We start from the raw sequence: 19,546 nt of genomic DNA on the forward strand, positions 1-19,546 counted from the left end.
ATATAGCTCCCAAGTTCGTTTGTTCTGAAAGACTTGTACTGTAGTTGTTTTTATTTTGATAGGGTGGGTACTATAATGGGGTGGGTACTTTGGTAAATGTATGTATGTAAATTGAAAAAACCTTCTTTGTCTGAAAGGGAGCATGGTTCCAGAGATCCTGAAGCAGTGCATGTTTACATGGATATTGATGCCTGAACTTCCCCTAACAGTCATTTAACAAATGGCTACTGGGTGTCAGTATGGTGTAGAGGCTAGCAAAGAGGCATGGACTACGTAGTGAAATGCTTCTGAATTCAAGACGCAGTTTTGCCATTATTTAAAGGGAGGAAGAATGTTGCAGTCTCACTTAGATCAGTTTGCATTTTGGTCTGTAAGCATCATCATTCTTTCTGGGTCATTTCTGTTAGAAGATATCCAATTGTTAATGCAACTGTCAAATTTAATTGGTATTTCTTAAATCTATAGGGAGAAGAGATAAATGACTTCAAAGTGTTTAGCTAAGCCACAAGAATCCCATTATTTAGAGGACTAAGAATTGGCCATAAATTTTTGCGGGATGCATATGTAGCAAGAGTCACTAGATGTCGCTATTGTATAGCATTGCTCCAGAAGGATAAGCTGAAGCAGAGAACCCTAGACAAGAACAACCCCCAGGGAAAATCTAGAAGTTGATTCTGATAAGTGATACACATGCGTGTGCACATAATATTGATATAAGAAGTGAAATTTCCAAACAGCGTGGACAGGTATCCTCTTACCCTGTTTCTTAATGGGTGCATAGGCTTCAAAAAAAAATAAAGGCCTGCCATCATCAAGCGCCTTCCCTCCTCCTTTTATAGATCTGGGGTTGAGGAACAAAGAGGAGAAGTGACAATAAATATACTCAGTATTGTGTAGCCAATTAAAGGCCGGGTGCTTCCATTACCTGATCTTTCCAAATACCAGATTATGCTCATTATTAATATGTACAAAGAAGCTCTGCGGTAAAACCAGGTGAAGATAGGACCTCTAAAGCCATAAAAATTTTCCTCCGTTTTAAAATCAAGTATTAGCAATGTGATAACAGAACATACTTTCCATAAAAATTATCAAATTGAGGGCCTCCCCGGTGGCGCAGCGGTTGAGCACTGGGTTGCGAAGCTGCCCGCAGCCTCTGTGGCGCCGGTTCGATCCCCGGCTGCTCCCCGGCCACTGGAGGAGGGTCCCACATGGCGCGCAGACCTCTCCTGCCGCCCGCTGCTCCCCTCAGCAGTGTACTTCGGCCCTTCTGCCTGCTCTGCTCCCCGCTCTGGCTCTGGTGAATTCTCTCACCCTCCCGCGCTTCTGACTGTACCCAGTGCATGTATAAACAAAACAAACAAACAAATAAATAAATAAATAAAGCATGCCTCTATTAAAAAAAAAAAAAAATTTAAAAAAAAAAAAATTATCAAATTGAATGCCATACCTTTCTCTAGGAATTATACAGACATCTCAATCCCCATAATGGCAAAATACATATGTATTTATTTACACTTTGCCTCATTCCAGAAAGTATTTTAAGAAAGTTACTCAAACATACCGCAAACTGAGATGATAAGTATAAAATAGTGGAGTATAAGCCACTGTGAAGTGTGAAGTCTTGTTTTGTTAGTATACAAAAGGGATGGCATGATGTCCAGTAAACTCAACTTCAGTTGTCTATTCTCAAATTTGACTCCACTTTCTCTAGCTGTGAGCACTAAAAGAAATAGATAGTATTCAGCTCATTGAGAGAGGACAAGAGATTGTGATTTACCCAGAATCATACAAGTAGTGTATTTCTGATTTCAAAGACCTCACCCTTTCCATTACACCATTACAGTGAGAGGATTCCTAACAGTGAGAGGATTCCTAACAGGATAGGTCACAGCAGCCCTTAGACACCTGGATCAGCGCAGTGAACTTCTGAATCAGTCAGGAAGGAATTTGGTTATATCAAGCTGTTTTTGTCAATTAATTGCATAGAGTTATTGATAAGATGCTTTTCTATAAAGAAATTGAGTCATAAAAAGTGCAATTGTTTTTTTTTTTTTTAATAGGGGCATGTTTTATTTATTTATTTGTTTGTTTTGTTTATACATGCACTGGGTACAGTCAGAAGCGCGGGAGGGTGAGAGAATTCACCAGAGCCAGAGCGGGGAGCAGAGCAGGCAGAAGGACCGAAGTACACTGCTGAGGGGAGCAGCGGGCGGCAGGAGAGGTCTGCGCGCCATGTGGGACCCTCCTCCGGTGGCCGGGGAGCAGCCGGGGATCGAACTGGCGCCGCAGAGGCCGCGGGCAGCTTCGCAACCCAGCGCTCAACTGCTGCGCCACCGGGGAGGCCCAAAAGTGCAATTGTTAAAAGAAAAATAAAATTCATGAGTTTGAGTGCCTAACCATGTGCTAGAACCATGTAGGTCAGGGGTAAAACCCGACATGCTCCCTTCTCTTTTGGGGCACACAGGCTTCCAGTCCCATCCAAGATGGAGTAGGCCCACTACAACTTCTTTCCACTGCTCACAAATAACTTTGGATAAAATGCAAAGAGCAGCTGCCTAAAGGCTCTGAAAAGTAAACAAAAGCAGGTGACTTGTGAAGGAGAGTCAGAAGCACAAGATTTCTTCAGTGGCTTCAATAACCTGAAGGCAATGCTGGGACAGTGCCAGAGGCCAAAGTGGCAATGGAAAACTTATTTTTACGGCAAGAAGGTCTGGAAAATGGGTCCTGCAGTCCGAAGAGAGTGTTAGGAATCCTGTTCTCCTTTTGCGCCTTTTCCCCAAAGGCAGGCTCCACTTATGACATAGGGACAGTCAAAACGCAAGAGAAAATCCCCATCTTCTTACCAGAAGAATCAAGGTGAAGACCTTGAAAAATAACAGCTTATGTTTATCTGTGGGAGTGGGAGCATGGAAGGGTGGGGGAGGGGGGAGGGGGGATGGGTGAGTTGTGGATTTGGGATCGCTGGAAAGCAGGGTTCCTTAATTCTGTGCGTGAACCCAACCACGTCTTGCCTGCATTTGACAGGCCCAAATCAGCAAAGCAATAGCTTTAAGAACTGAAGTAAGATACAAACAAAACCAAAAAGCAAAACTTTTTGCTGGCCAAGTCACAGACAACCCCCAAGGGGGACAGACTAATGACAGCATAGCAGGCTTTGCAAGGGCCTGAAATTGGAACCAGTGCCACAGAAAATGAGAATTTATGATCCGTGCCTGATCAAGTCAGTTGCCTAATAAAACAAAAATTTTTAAATAACCTCCAGAGGATATTAATAGGACCTAGAGTCTACATAATAAAATGTCCAGGATATAATCCAGAAGTACAGAAGCAGGAAATACTTGGACTCTCTTAAGGAAAAGAATATCAACACATGCTAATCTACGATGACATAGATGTTGGAATTATCAAAGATGCGGAAGCAGCTATTATAACTGAAAGGATTGGTGCAGTAAAGAAAAGGAAAGCCAGGCTAAGTTTCTCATAGGCAGGAAATTTATTGCGCTTCCAGGCAAGGTTTGCCAACCCCCTTGGGGGTGGGAGAATTCACACCCATTGGGGGATAAGGGCAAGCTTTTATAGGGCGGGGTCTGGCCTTGGAGGGAGGTGGAGAATGCGGAGTCCAAGGTGCTTTTCAAAGAAGTTGTTTCTCTCAGAACTGATTGTTCTTTCAATGCTGCTTATCAGGGCCCGTGCAAATCGAGCGCAGAGCCGGCTCCCGGTATGCAGGCGGCAGCAGTTTCAAGTCGCCCCCCACTACCCCATCGCTGCCCTGGCCTCGACCTTATAATAACTGAGTTCATGTAGTAAACATAAGCACGGTTGTAATGAGTAGGGAGATATTCACAGCAGAAAACTGGAAACAGTGAAATAGCAGCAAATTGTACAGATTTTGAACTGAAACATACCCTCTGAAATAAAAATTTTCACTGGACTGACTCAATAGCAGATTGGAAATAAACGAGGAAAGAATCATGAACTTAAAGACAAATAAATAGAAGTTGTCCAATCAGAAGAACATGGTAGGAAAAAAATTGAAAATAAAATGAACAGAGCTGTGAGGCAAGCACAGAAAACAGTCATTGGAATGAATGCATAGTGACACTGAGATAAATGTTCTGAAGAACGAACCGAGGTTCTATAATGTCGTAGAAAAAATGGACCAGATTTCTAATACGCATTCATCGACTATTAGAATAACAAGGTGAATTTATCAAGCCTAGATAGAAAGGAAATAAAAATTACTTGTGTTACAACATACCAGCAAAAAACAAATAATAAATTTTTAAAATGTTATTTTGATAGCATATTTTGAAAAAATCAAATGCTTAGAAATAAACTTAATAAAAGATGTACAAGACCTCTATACACTGAAAACAAAACAAAACAAAAAAACCTAAAGAAAATCTAAATATGTGGAGGGAGGTATTCTGTTCAAGAATTGAGAGGCTCAATAATAGTAGGATGTCAGTTCTCCCCAATTGCAATAGATTTAATGCAGTTTTAGTTAAAATTCCCGCAGAGATTGTATGTGCTAATTGACAACTTGATTCTAAAATTTATATGGTAATACAAAGAGCCAAAAAGTTATCCTATCTTTGAAGGAGAACAAGAGAAAACATACAGTACCTGTGGTGCAAACACCAGTGTAATTTTGGCATAGGGTTAGACAAATAGACCAATGGGATAGAACCAAATCCAAGAATACATGCACGGGTATCAACCGGATTTATCACAAAGGAGGTACTGAACTGCAATTGTACTGTCTCCCTCACAAGCCAATAAAAATCATTTCCAGGGCCTTCCTGGTGGTGCAGCGGCTTGAGCGCAGCACTGTGAAGCTGTCCGCAGCCTCTGCAGCGTGGCTTCAATTCTGGCCGGTGGGGAAGATTGCCATATGGTGCAGCAGACCTCTCCTGTCACACCCACTGCTCCCCTCAGCGGTACTTTAGGTCCATCTACCTGTCCTGCTCCCCACTCTGTCTCTGGTGAATCCTCTCACTCTCCCCCACCTCTGGCCTGTACCCTAGCTCTTGTATGAATAAAAAAATCTTAAAAAAAAATCATTTCCAGGTGGATTATAGACCTAAAAGTGAAAAGACAAACCACAAATGATTCTAGAAGAACATGTGGGATAATACTTTTATGATCTTGGGGCAAAGATTTCTGAAACAAAAAAAGCTCTAAACATAAAGGAAAAAGAGGATAAGTTGAACTCAAAGAACTTCTTTTCATTCAAAGATACAGTGAAAAGGCAAGCCAGAGAGTAGGAAAAGAATAAAAAAGATTTGTTTCTAGAGCACATAACTAACTCCAACAATTCAATAAGAAAAAGGCAACCGATTTCTCAACCATTTTTAAGAAATGGACGAGATTCAGACACTTAAGAATATATTCAAATAGCCAATAAATATCTGAAAATATGTTCATAACCAACTTAAAATAAGAAATAAACAATAGTACATACTCAGAGTTGTGATAATTGAATGATTAATGGTAAGTACTTAATGTCCAATTTGTGCCAGCTCTTATTTGTCATTTAATACTAACAATAACCAATAGTTAAAGATCATTATTTAGATCATTATTTCACAGATAAGGAAGCTGAACCCTGGGGAGATAAATTACTTCTGACAATTATTAAAACGTAAAGGAGAGACTAAAATACATTTCTATCTCAGTTCCAAAGTCCTTCCTTTTAGTTACCATGCAAACTACCTACCAATTGCACTCTTGACAGTTACGGAAAGAGGACAAATGCTGCTTGACTTGTAGCTGCTAACCTGTTTTAATTATTCGGACTCCATCCCTTGGTTTTGTTGAAGCTCTAGTACTTGCCTGAATTCCAGGTCCTGCTATCCTAATCATGACTTAGTTGCAGATGTTAAAATAGCTGCCTGGTTTCTTGATGTCCTATTTGTGTGATTCTTAGTTGTTAGGTTTGCCTGCTTCTGATCTACCTGATTATGATTCACAGTTTCTTCTCATTCAGGTCAAAGTTCAAATACTACCTCGATCACTGTAACATCTTCCTGGTGTATATTTTTCAGTATGCATCACACTGTGAAAATATTATTTCTTTTTCCTTTATCCCTAACCAGCGGGTTAAGTCCTGTGAGAGTAGAAACCTACATTTCAGTTTTGCCTTGCTGTGTTTTATCTTCAGAACCCAAAAGAGTAGGCATTCAGAAATTTCTGACTGGATGAACTTTTGTTCTAACGCACAACTCATGTGTGTTTGAACTCAAATGGTGCTAATCCTCCCCCTGCTCCTTCAGACTTGACACAACCTAAGCAATTCATCCACCCTCCTGGTTTGTAGCACTTAAGAATCCTTTAGTAGGGCCTCCCCGGTGGCGCAGCGGTTGAGCTCTGGGTTGCGAAGCTGCCCGCAGCCTCTGCAGCGCCAGTTCGATCCCCGGCTGCTCCCTGGCCACCGGAAGAGGGTCCCACATGGCGCGCAGACCTCTCCTGCCGCCCGCTGCTCCCCTTAGCAGTGTACTTTGGTCCTTCTGCCTGCTCTGCTCCCCGCTCTGGCTCTGGTGAATTCTCTCACCCTCCCGTGCTTCTGACTGTACCCAGTGCATGTATAAACAAAACAAACAAATAAATAAACATGCCTCTATTAAAAAAAATATCCTTAACTAATAGTAATTTTGAGATCTCTTCAACCAATGAGATTTTATTTTGAAGGAACTTAGAGTTGTATTTTTCAATCAGAAATTTTTAATTTTTTTCTGTTATGAGAAGTCATAACTTCAGTTATGATTCTTAAAGGATTTTCATATTATACTTTCTTTGGCATGAGACAGTATATCTGTAAAGCACCTAGCATTTGTTAGATATTCAAATATTACTGGCTCTTTCATAAAAAATTTTCATTATTAAAATTACTTGCCTATCTATAACCACAATGACAAGAAACAACAAGTATAGAAGAGGTTATGGAGAAAAGGGAGCCCTCATACGCTATTTGTGGGAACATAAGTTGTTGTAGCCATTACATAAAACACTATGGAAATTTTTTTTATTAAGTCTAGAAATACTGTATGATTCTGCTATCCCACTTCTGTATATCTATCCAAATACAAAAATACTAATTCAAAGAGATAACTGCACTCCCAGTATCCTAATATCTCTATTATTTACAATAGCCAAGATTTGGAAAGAATTAAGCGCCTGCTAGCAAATGAGTGGATTAGGAAGATGTGGAATATTACTCAGCTATATTAAAAAAAAAAAAAAAAGCTTGCCATTCGCAGCAAGATGGCTAGCACTACAGGATATTATGCTGAGGATACTAAATCAGACTGAGAAAGACAAAGACCATATGATTTCACTCAGGCGTGATTAACAACAAATGATTCAACTAAATAAAACAAAAACAAGCTATTAAACTATAAGAACAAAATTGGGAAGAAGGAGGGTGACTGAGGTTAAAGGGGTAGGGTAGATTTCATTGTGGTGGATGGAAACTGCAATTCTGGTGGCAGACACAATGTTGTATACACTGATGTTGATTGAAAGTATATTGATTCAAGTGTGCAGCCCATATAATGTCGTAATCCAGTATTACTTCAATTAAGAAAAATTGCTTGCCTTTTTAAAAAAGTATAGCTATTTGAAACACTAACAGGTGTGGTCAGAGTATCCAGTATTTAAAACTTAAAATCTTTACTTTTGTATGCAATACTAATTCAAGCATTGAAGTATATTTTTAAGGCAAAAACATTGTCCCTGCACTCAAAGGGACAAAAATCACAGCGATATTAGAAAACAACTGGTATTTTAAAATAAAAGTTCCCAGATCCAACTCTTCTCTTGATGTGTTCATTCTTCTTTAAAATAAATCTATTTTGTTTAAATGTTGATCCTACAGACTCTTCAAATAGACTGTCTATAAAGACAGTATGTGCCAGTAACTTTTAGGGGTAGGTGTTAATATAGTTGATCTTATTTCATTTAAAAATATTTCTTTTTTTTTTTTTTTAGAGGCATGTTTTACTTATTTTTATTTATTTGTTTGTTTGTTTTTTGTTTATACATGCACTGGGTACAGTCAGAAGCGCGGGAGGGTGAGAGAATTCACCAGAGCCAGAGCAGGGAGCAGAGCAGGCAGAAGGACCGAAGTACACTGCTGAGGGGAGCAGCGGGCGGCAGGAGAGGTCTGCGCGCCATGTGGGACCCTCCTCCGTTGGCCAGGGAACAGCCGGGGATCGAACCGGCGCCACAGAGGCTGCGGGCAGCTTCGCAACCCAGCGCTCAACCGCTGCGCCACCGGGGAGGCCCTCATTTAAAAATATTTCTTAGTGTCTCATGCAGGAACGTAACTGAAAATAGTAAATCAGTGTTGGAAATTACCTCAAAATACTAGTTTAGTGTATAAAGACTGATTTTTCTAGTATTTGCTTTTTAAGAGATGGCCCAGCATTGTAAACTTTTGAAAATTATAAAATTTCTGTATGATACTGGTTTTTAAGATGTACGAATATGTTAATAGCTTTAAAACGAATATTTAGAGTTAATTTGACTATAAAGATATCTGGCTTAACTATGGAGTAACTGACAAAATCTTTACTAATACACTCAAGCATTTTTGTTTTCAGTTGGATTTAAACTCCCATTCTCATTTTAACTTGTTTTTCTTTTAACAGCATGAACACCATAGAACCAGAAAATGAATATTTGGAGGATGAAAATGCCCAGTCACCTGCATTTCTTCAGGTAAAAACTTAAATATGAAATCAGTCATATTTAAATTTTTTTTTAATTTGCTCATTGGATTTCAGTCTAGTATCTGGTTAAAAAATGGGTAGTTGATTTCACAATAGTTTTATTAGGTCCTATGAAATCAGCAAAAGGAATGAAAAGCTGAAAGGGGGTATCCTACATATTATTTTTTTTTAAGATTTCATTTATTTATGCATACAAGAGCTGGGGTGCAGGCCAGAGGTGTGGGAGGTGAGAAGATTCACCGGGGACAGAGTGGGGAGCAGAGCAGGCAGATGTACTGAAGTTCACTCCTGAGGGGAGCAGCGGGCGAGGTGGGAGAGGTCTGCTGTGCCACGTGGGTTGCTCCCTGGCCGGTGGGGATCAAACTGCTGTAGTGGCTTGCAGTAGCTTGATAGCGCTGTTTTTAACCCCTGCGCCATTAGGGAGGCCCCCTACATATTATTTTTAAGCCCTGAGAGGGAAGGTGTTTGGAATAAAGGAAATAATCACTTTTATTTCTTGTCATGTCCAGGAAAAAGTCAGTAATTTAGACTACAGAGGTAAAGATGAATCTAACTTCGTTAAAATGTTGTATTGTACATTTGAAGAGACTCATTTTGATTTTTGCAAATATATAAAGTAAGTTATAGATCTTTTATTGATATAGTCTTAATAAATACTAATTGTTGGTAACTAGAGTTATTATTTGGATCCCGTAGATGCGCTCCCAGATGAGAATGTCTGGAAGTTCCCACCCTCAAGCCCCACCTGCCACAGAGACCCTCTACGCCCCCCAGGAGCTCCTGAAAGCCCAGCCCTCCCTCAGCAGCCAGACGGAGCGCCCGAAAGCCCGGCCCTCCCGCAGCAGCCGCCAGGAGCCGCTGGAAGGCTGGCCCTCCCGCAGCAGCCGCCAGGAGCCGCTGGAAGGCAGGCCCTCCCGCAGCAGCCGGCAGGGGCGGCTGGAAGGCAGGCCCTCCCGCAGCAGCCGGCAGGGGCCGCTGGAAGCCCAGCCCTCCGGCCTCAGCCGTTGGGAACGCCAGGAAGACCCGCCCACTGGCGTCAGCCCTCAGGTAGACCTATGCCAAGGTGGGAGAGGTGGGAAACCCTTGCCCTCTAGCCCCATCAGCTACAGAGGCTCCCAACCCCACCACCCCGGGAGCCCTTGGAAGCCCCACCTGTCAGCATCAGCCATCAAGTACTCTCAAGTAGATGTGCCCCCAGGTGGGAGCTGTGGGAAACTCCTGCCCTCAAGTCCCAGTGGCCACAGAGGAATCTGCCCTCACCCAACCCTTACCCCTCCCCCCAGTACCTGGAAGCCCCACCTGCCGGCATCACCCATCAAGTAGACACATGTCCAGGTAGGAGTGGCAGGAAACCCCCACCTCAAACCCTCCCTGCCACAGTAGCCCCAATGCCCCCACAGGAGCACTTGTAAGTCCCCCCTTCCCAGAGCAGAGGTCCAGCTGACAGCAACTGAGGGAGGAGCCATGGGAGGCACCCGTGCATCTGTGCCCTGGTAAGAGCACCCAGAAGTTATGCCTGCCAACATGAGCTGTAGGTGGCTCTATGCTTAGAACAAACCTCAAAGCAAACAGTGGAGAGAAAGGAAAATACAGATGGTCAAGCAAGCCCACCTGGGAACATACCACAGAAAGAAAATCAGCCTCCGGAACCCAAGAGTGCTGACACGGAAGAGTTTCTCTGTCTGATAAAGAATTCAGAATCACCATAATTAAAAAACTTGGAGAAAAGGAAAAGAATAATATGAGAAATGTAATCAACAAACTGAAGTATGAGAGTGAATCTTTAAATAAGAAAGTAAAGGAACTACAGGATGTTATGAGATCAATCAAGGAGCTAAAGAAATCTGGGAAAGCCATGAAAATAGAATAGATAAAATGTAAAAGTGTATGAGTATTTTTAAATACAGAAATAAAAGGAAACAAAAAAGAAAAGGAAAGAGAGGTACAAAGGAAAAAGAGTAAAGAAACACTTCGAGAACTATCCAACACCACTAGGAATGGAAATTTAAGAGTCATAAGAAACCCTGAAGGAGAAGAGAGAGACAAAGGAACTGAGAACCTACTCAGGGAAATAATTGAAGAGAATTTCCCAAACATGAAGAAGAAAATGAAAATACACACACAGGAAGCAGAACACCAGATTACCATAATGGAAGGAAAATTACAGCAAGCCACGTAACAGAAAGGATACCAAGACAAAGAAAAATAATGAAGCTGTTTAAGGGGAAGAAACAGATAACCTAAAGGAAAACCAATTAGGCTGACATCAGACTTCTCTGAAAAAACACTATGGGCAAGAAGAGAATAGAGTGACATTCAAAAAACTCGAGGACAAAAAATGCCAGCCAAGAATGCTTAATCCTGCAAAGCTCTCTTTCCTATGTGAGGGAAAACTGAGAACCTTTTCAGACAAGCAAAATCTCCAGACACTCGGTTCTACTAAACCCCCACTCCAAGAAATATTACAAAAAGCCTTAAAACCTAAACTGAGGAATGAACGGGAAGACCTGTACAAGGTCCTGAATAGAACCATGAAACAATGAACAGCATGGCAATTAGAGACATTAATGTATCAATAATCACCCTAGATGTTTATGGACTAAATGCACCAATAAAAAGACACAGAGCAGCATGCTTGATTAGAAAACAGAGTCCAACCTTTTGCTATCTCCAGGCAACACACCTAAGTGTTAAAAGATAAACACAGAATGAAAGTAAGGGTTGGAAAACAATTCTGCAAGCAAATGGCCTTGAAAAGAAGGCAGGGCAGCCATCCTTAAGCCGATAAAATGGACTTTGAACTAAAAAAAGATGATGAGACATAGATGGATACTATAGTAATCAAGGGGACAATAAACCAGGAAGTCATCACCCTCATCAATATATACTCTTCAAATGAGGGCACACCAAAATATATTGGACAATTAACTATCCTTTCTGAAAACTAACACTGGAGAAAATACATACGTGGTAAGAGACTTCAGCACCCTACTCTCACCAATGGACAAATCAACAAGACAGAAAATACACAAAAACACAATAACCCTAAATAGGGACACGGCACCCTCCTCCCTCAAACTTTTTTTCAATTGCACATATATCATTCTCCAGGATGAACCACATACTGGGTCACAGCACAAACATCAACAGATGCATGAAGATCAGAATCATACCAACTGTCTTCTCTGACCATAAAGGCGTCAACTATGAATAGAAAGCAAGAAACACCTCCAGTACATAGAAATTGAACAACATGTTATTGAAAGACCACTGGATTAATGAGGGAATCGAAGAAGGAATTAAAACATATCTTGAGGCAAATAAAAGAGAACACATATTTCCTGAATGTATGGGACAGGACATAGCAAAAACAGTAGTAAGAGGAACGTGTATATCAATACAGGACTACAACAAGAAAGAATCCAAAGAAACGACCTAATCTCCCATTTTGAAGAACTAGAAAAAGAACAACAGCAGCAAAAAAAAAAAAGCCAGTGGATGAAAGGAAATTGTGACAGTTCCAGCAGAAATAAATGAAGTAGAAGTAAAAAAGATGATCCAGGGCCTCCCCAGTGGCGCAGCGGTTTAGTACTGGGTTGCGAAGCTGCCCGCGGCCTCTGCGGCACCAGTTCTATCCCCAGCTGCTCCCCGGCCACCGGAGGAGGGTCCCACATGGCGCGCAGACCTCTCCTGCCGCCCGCTGCTCCCCTCAGCAGTGTACTTTGGTCCTTCTGCCTGCTCTGCTCCCCGCTCTGGCTCTGGTGAATTCTCTCACCCTCCCGCGCTTCTGACTGTACCCAGTGCATGTATAAACAAACAAAACAAACAAACAAATAAATAAATAAAAACATGCCTCTATAAAAAAAAAATTAAAAAAAAAAAAAAAAAGATGATCCAAAGGATCAGTGAAACCAAAAGCTGGTTCTTTGAAAAAATAAAGTTGACAGACCCCTAGCCAGGCTCACAAAAGAAGGCAGAAAACTCAAATAAATAGGATCATAAATGGAAAAGGAGAAATTGCAACAGACATAGCAGAAATCCAGAAGATAATCAGATTACTCTGAACATTTACATGCAAACAAGTTCAACAATCTAGATGAGAAGGACAAATTGTTAGAAGTACTCAGTCATCCAAAATTGAATAAAAAAGAAATAGAAAACCAGCTAAGAGCAGCAAAATTGAAACAATAATTAAAACCCTCCCCCGAGGGCCTCCCCGGTGGCGCAGCGGTTGAGCGCTGGGTTGCGAGGCTGCCCGCAGCCTCTGCAGCGCCAGTTTGATCCCTGGCTGCTCCCCACCCACCGGAGAAGGGTCCCACATTGTGCGCGGACCTCTCCTGCCGCCTGCTCCCCTCAGCGGTGTGCTTCGGTCCTTCTGCCTGCTCTACTCCCCGCTCTGGCTCTGGTGAATTCTCTCACCCTCCTGCACTTCTGACTGTGCCCAGTGCTTGTATAAATAAATTAAATAAAAATAAAAATCTTAAAAAAAAAAAAAACCCTCCCTCGAAAAAAAGTCCAGGACCAGATGGTTTCACAGTGAAGTTATACCAAACATTTGAAGAACTGATACCTATCTGACAAAAACTCTTTCAAAAAATTGAGAAAGAAGGAATAATACGAAACAAATTTTACAAAGCCAACATTATACTAATACCAAAGCCAAGCAAAGACATCACACAAAAAAGAAAACTACAGGCCAATCTCCCTAAAGAACAAAGATGCAAAATCCTCAATAAAATCTTTTTTTTTCTTTTTTTTTAAGATTGATTTATTTATACAAGCACTGGGGTACAGTCAGAAGTGGGGAGGGTGAAAGAATTCACCAGAGCCAGAGCGGGGAGCAGAACAGGCAGACTGATGAAATACACTGCTGAGGGGAGCAGCGGGCGTGGCAGGAGAGGTCTGCATGCCATGTGGGATCCTCGCCCGGTGGCCGGGGATCGAACCAGCGCTGCAGAGGCTGCGGGCGCTTCACAACCCAGCGCTCAACCACTGCACCACTGGGGAGGCCCTCCTCAATAAAATCTTAACAAACTGGATCCAACAATGCATCAAAAGGATTATACACCATGACAAGTGGAATTTATTCCAGGGACACAAGTATGGTTCGACATCCAAAAATCAGTTAATGAAATTGAACACATCAACAAAAAGAAAAAACCATATGATCATATAAGTAGATGCTGAGAAAGTTCAACATGATAAAGTTCAGCATCTGCTAATGGTGAAGTCCTCAAAATTCTTGGGATAGAGGAACGTACATTAACATGATAAAAGCCACATATGACAAATCCACAGCTAACATTCTTAGCAGTGAAAAACTGAATGTCTTAACTTTAAGATCGGAAACAAGACAAGGCTGTCCACTCTCACCACTGCTTTTCAATATAATACCGGAAGTCCTAACTAGGGCAATTTGGCAAGAGATAGCCATACCAGAAATCCAAATAGGGAAAGAAGAAGTAAAACTATCACTATTTGCAGATGATATAACATAGAGAGAGCGCGCTAAAAACTCCACACAAAAAACCCTAAAATAATAAACCAATTTAATAAAGTAGCAGGTTTCAAAACCCACACACAAAAATCAGTACCCTTCCTATATGCAGTCTGAAAAAGAAGAAATTGAGGAAACCATCCCCATTACAATTATACCAAAGAAAAAAAAGTACCTGGAAATAAACCTAACAAAGGAGGTGAAAGACCTATACAAGGAAAACTACAAAACACTATTAAAAGAAGTAGAAAAAGACACAAAGAAATGGAAAGATAATGCCTGCTCATAGATTGGAAGAATTAACATTATCAAAATGGCCATCCTCTCAAAAGCAATTCACAAATTCAATGCAACAGACACACACACACCAGTGGAATCAAATTGAAAACCCAGAAATAAAACCACACATATATGGACAACTAATCTGTGGCAAAGAATATGCACTGAAGCAAGGATGGTCTCTTCAATAAATGGTGCTTAGAAAACTGGATCCTACGTGTAAAAGAATGAAACTAGACTGCTACTTCATACCATACACAAACAACTCAAACTAGATTAAAACGTTGAATGTAAGACCTGAAACCATAAAATACATAGAAGAAAACATAGGCAAAACACTCCATGACACACACCTCAGAAAAATCTTTGAGGATTCATCTCCAAAAGCAAAGAAAATGGAGGAAGAGATAAACAGCTTGGGACTACATCAAACTAAAAAGCTTCTGTATAGCAAAAACAAACACACACACACATTAAAAAAAAAAAAAAAAAAAAAAAAACACAGTAGCCAAACAAAGAGACCCTACTGAGTGGGAGAGAATATTTGTACTCTATATAACTGAAAAGGGACTGATATCAAAGATCTACAAAGACCTTATACAACTCAATAAAAACAAAGCAAATAGGGCCTCCCCAGTGGCACAGTGGTTGAGCGCTGGGCTGTGAAGCGCCTGCAGCCTCTGCAGTGTTGGTTTGATCCCCGGCCAGCAGGCGAGGGTCCCACATGGTGTGCAGACCTCTCCTGCCGTGCCCGCTGCTCCCCTCAGCAGTGTATTTTGCCAGTCTGCCTGTTCTGTTCCCCGCTCTGGCTCTGGTGAATTCTCTCACCCTCCCATATTTCTGACTGTACCCAGTGCTTGTATAAATAAATAAATCTTTAAAAAACAAACAAAACAAAACAAAAAAACAAAGCAAATATCCCAATCAAAAAAAAAATGGGCAGAATGGGGCTTCCCTGGTGGCGTGAAGGGTTAAGCACTGCACTATGAAGCAATCCACAGCCTCTGCAGCACGAATGCGATCCCCGGCTGGCCAGGGAGCAACCCACATGGCACAGTAGACCTCTCCTGTCTCGCCTGCTGCTCCCCTCAGCAGTGTATTTCAATCAGTCTGCCTGTTCTGTTCCCTACTCTGTCTCTGGTAAATCCTCTCACCCCCCCCCATCTCTGGCCTGTACCCCAGCTCTTGTATGCATAAATAAATAAATCTTTAAAAAAAAAAAAATGGGCAGAAGAGCTAAAAAGACACTTCTCCAAAGAAAAAAAATGCAAATGGCTAACAGGTATATGAAAAAAATGCTTAACATCACTGATAATGAGGGAAATGCAAATCAAAACCATAATGAAATGCCACCTCACACTGGTGAGAATGGCACATACTTAAAAAAAAAACAAACAAAACTGGCAACAACAAATGCTGGTGAGTGAGGATGTGGAGAAAAAGGAACCCTCTTACACTGCTGGTGGGAATGCAAACCACCATAGAAAGCTGTGTGGGGGTTCCTCAGAACACTAAAAATGGATCTACCATATGACCAGCAATTCCACTCCTAAGAATCTACCCAGTGGACCCAAAAACATAAATTTGGAAGGAAACCTGTACTCCTATGTTTACTGCAGCACTATTCATAATAGCTAAGATAATGGAAACAATGCCCCAAAACACATGGCTGCATCAAGAAGATGTGGTCTATATACAGAATGGAATACTACTCAGTGATCAGAAAAGAAGCTCATGCCATTCCCAGCAGTGTAGATGGAGCTGGAGGGATTATGCTTAGTGAAATAAGAAAGAAAAGGAAAAATATCAAATGGTTTCACTTATATGTGGAATATGGGGAAACCAAACAAAGGGTCAAGAAAAAGACAAAACTAGTAAGCTGACCATAGATCTGAGGCATAAAGCAGGGAAGGGGGAGGAACACAGGGATTATGGTGACGATTCACAGGTGATGTGGTGGTGGGAGAATTATGGGGACTATATCTGAGGGGAGAATTCAAATCTGGTACAAAAATGAACAATGATATAAGAAAATAAAATAGTAAAAATAAAAGTAAAAATAAAAATCTAAAATTCAGATTCCTTGCATGCTCCCAGGGAAAGAAAAAGAATTTATTTTTTAAAATAGAAGTTTCTACAGTTTTTAAAGGCCAAGAAGTTCTTTTAAATATTTGTAGTATCTACCTTAGATTCTGTTACTCTGTTTATGTATAAAGAGTTCATCCTAACATGTGTCAGTTTTTATAAATTTGGAAATAATGAAACCTAAAATAATATGGTTTTATTGTATATTGCCTTTCACCCACCCTAATGAAAATTCACCTTTTTGTCTTTACCCTGACCCTTTTATGTAGTGACAGACTTTCCAAAAAAAAAGTATGTATGCCAGAACTCCAGCAAATGACTCTTGAGCAGGTTTAGAGAAGTTTGATCTTAAAGAGCCGCATGATTCCTTCCATCAGCTGCAGTGGTGACTGTCTCCTAGTCATGAAACGTGACTCTTCCCTTTCTTAACCTGCGCATGTTCTCTAACCTCTAGTCCCACTTCTTGTTTTAGTGTAATGTTCTCTCACCACTGTACTCCAGATATTCTCAAAATGCTGGCCTGCGTGTGCGTGCACACACATACACACACACAAGCGCACACACCTGCACACACATGATGAGGACAGTGTGTCCAATCTGAAGGTCTCTTTTCCAGGGCTCATGTTATTTTGGTTTTTGACTGTTAAATTTTTTTTTCACCTTGGGAGAAGCTTGATATTCTTACAAACTAAAGATAGCTCCCCCTCCAACCTCTTCCCCAAATCAGCAGCTTCATAATTAGACTACCTTTGAAAGTCTGGAAAGTTGAGATACACCCATGAACTATTTCGTTATGTTATCTAGAATAATTGTGGAAACATGACCTTTGAAATTCTGAAGGCTTGATTTGTTTTTCTCATTTTACATTGTCATGTGATTTTTCACATGAAATGAGCCCAAGAAAGTTACAATTCATGTCTTTTCAAATTTAGCTATATTTTCATTCCACTGTTTTGCTGAGTAATCTTTGGGAGTTAACTTAAGGAATAACCCTTTTAATGATTCTGCCCATGTGCTAATCTTATTAATTCATTATGTATAAATCACAGTGAAAGTCCCAGTTGCTTCAGCCTGTCACGCTTCATCGTTGTGCCTGCAAACTCACTGCTGTGGCCCCCCCACACCCTTTTTGATAAGAGCATGAATGTTCTTTTGTTTGTGTCATTATCCACATTGACATTCATGAATTTATAAAACTATATGGAAATTGTATTTCTTAAAATAAATACTTGTTTTACTGCAGATCAACAGAGATGGGAATACTTATGAATATAGAGAAACTAAGGAACCTGTCTTGTCAAAAACAGAGGAAAATAAACCACCATTGAAAAAGAAGGATCATCGCTCGGAAAAGAGGCGGCGTCGATTGGAAAAGAGAGGTCCTTGTCCTCCACGGGGCTCATTGAATAACTTTTTAACAAATGGTATGTAAAATCAGCACTTGTATGTGGAGAGAAAATAAGGAATGTTTGGTGAATATTTCAACACAGCCAACTAAGTCACTCTTCATCTGTATACTCCACATCAACGATAAGCTGTATTACACAATATATGTAGGCAAAGAGGAACCGTTTCCTTAAACCTGCAAAAAAGTAATAATTGTTTAACAAATCTGTATTTTAATGTTTTTCATGCCTTTTTTGTCTTAAATTTTAGGACTTAGAAACAGCATTGATGAAAGGGTTTTATTTAGGACCTGCTTTTGACATTTAGTTTTAAGTTAGTTGAAACAACTTTATTCTTTTGGAAATAAAGCTCATAATAAAGCCATGCCCCAAGTTTTAAACAGCTGCTGATTTGTAAAGAGTTGTATAAAATTTGCTTCCCTATTAAAATTTTAAAACATCTCATTGTTAAAGGACTTTCTTTACATTGTTCTAGATATTCTAAAGGTTAAACTTAACAGAGTGAAACAGATTAATATTTTCACCTTCAAAATAAAGAGAACTAGTAAAAGACAAAAATAGATTAAAATATAATGAAAGAGGGGCCTCCCTGGTGGCCTAGGAGTTTAGTCTCAGCTATCACCGCTACAGCCTGAGTTCCATCGCTGACCAGGGAGGTGACCCACATGGTGCAGCAGACCTCTCCTGTCTTCCTGCTGCTCCCCTCAGCAGCATATTTCAGTAGATCTGCCTGTTCTGCTCCCCACTCTGACTTTAATGAATTCTTTCACTCCCCCCCACCCTCTGGCCTGCAGTTCTTCTATGCATATATGTATATATATGTGTGTATATATATGTGTGTATATATATGAATATAAATTTATATATACACATTCTATATGTATATATGCATATATATATCTATATGGATAATGAAAAATAAGCAATAGAAATTTAAAATTTTTTTATTTGCTACTTGCTAGCTTTAAGTTTTTTTTTTTAATTTTTTTAAAGATTTATTTATTTATGCATACAAGAACTGGAGTACAGGCCAGAGGTGCAGGAGGTGGAGGATTCACCAAAGACAGAGTGGGGAACAAAACAGGCAGACTGACTGAAATGCACTGCTGAGGGGAGCAGCGGGCAAGACAAGAGAGGTCTGCTGCACCATGTGGGCAGCTCCCTGGCTGGCCAGGGATGGAACTCATGCTGCAGAGACTGCAGACAGCCCCACAGTGCTGTGCGCAAACCCCTTGCGCCACCAGGGAGGTCTGCTTTAAATTTTTGAAAGTAAATTTTATTGATTTGTCATTTTGTAAAGGTTGCTTTTAACTGCAGACCAGAGGTGGGGGTGGTAATGAAAGAATTCACTAAAGTCAGAGTGGGGAGCAGAACGGGCGGATCTACTGAAATATGCTGCTGAGGGGAGCAGCAGGGAGACAGGAGAGGTCTGCTTCACATGTGGGTCACCTCCCTGGTCAGGGATAGGACTCAGGCTGTAGTGGTGATAGCACTGAGACTTAACTCCTAGGCCACCAGGGAGGCCCCTCTTTCATTATATTTTAATC

General features: G+C 40.8%; 1 protein-coding gene across 9 annotated transcripts in view; it reads left to right on the forward strand.

The window, feature by feature from the left end:
• The window catches only part of LOC119243673 (sodium/hydrogen exchanger 9B1), a 62,974-nt gene that overhangs the window by 7,577 nt on the left and 35,851 nt on the right, over positions 1 to 19,546 (forward strand). For 8 of the 9 annotated variants that reach the window (XR_008551574.1, XM_054694605.1, XM_037509616.2 and 5 more), the window contains 3 exons: positions 8,652 to 8,721; positions 9,429 to 9,779; positions 17,837 to 18,017. Coding sequence is in view for 8 of the 9 variants with exons in the window: in XM_037509616.2 (XP_037365513.1) it covers positions 8,652 to 8,721; positions 9,429 to 9,779; positions 17,837 to 18,017 (602 nt within the window). In the remaining variant the exon portion in view is untranslated. Of the gene's footprint in view, positions 1 to 731; positions 747 to 8,651; positions 8,722 to 9,428; positions 9,780 to 17,836; positions 18,018 to 19,546 lie in introns of those variants that run through there. The other variant, XM_054694606.1, reaches the window with a different exon arrangement.

Source organism: Talpa occidentalis, unplaced genomic scaffold (genome assembly GCF_014898055.3).
Source record: "Talpa occidentalis isolate TD23 unplaced genomic scaffold, MPIMG_talOcc4v2.1 talOcc4.13, whole genome shotgun sequence".
In the NCBI taxonomy this organism is placed as follows: domain Eukaryota; kingdom Metazoa; phylum Chordata; class Mammalia; order Eulipotyphla; family Talpidae; genus Talpa; species Talpa occidentalis.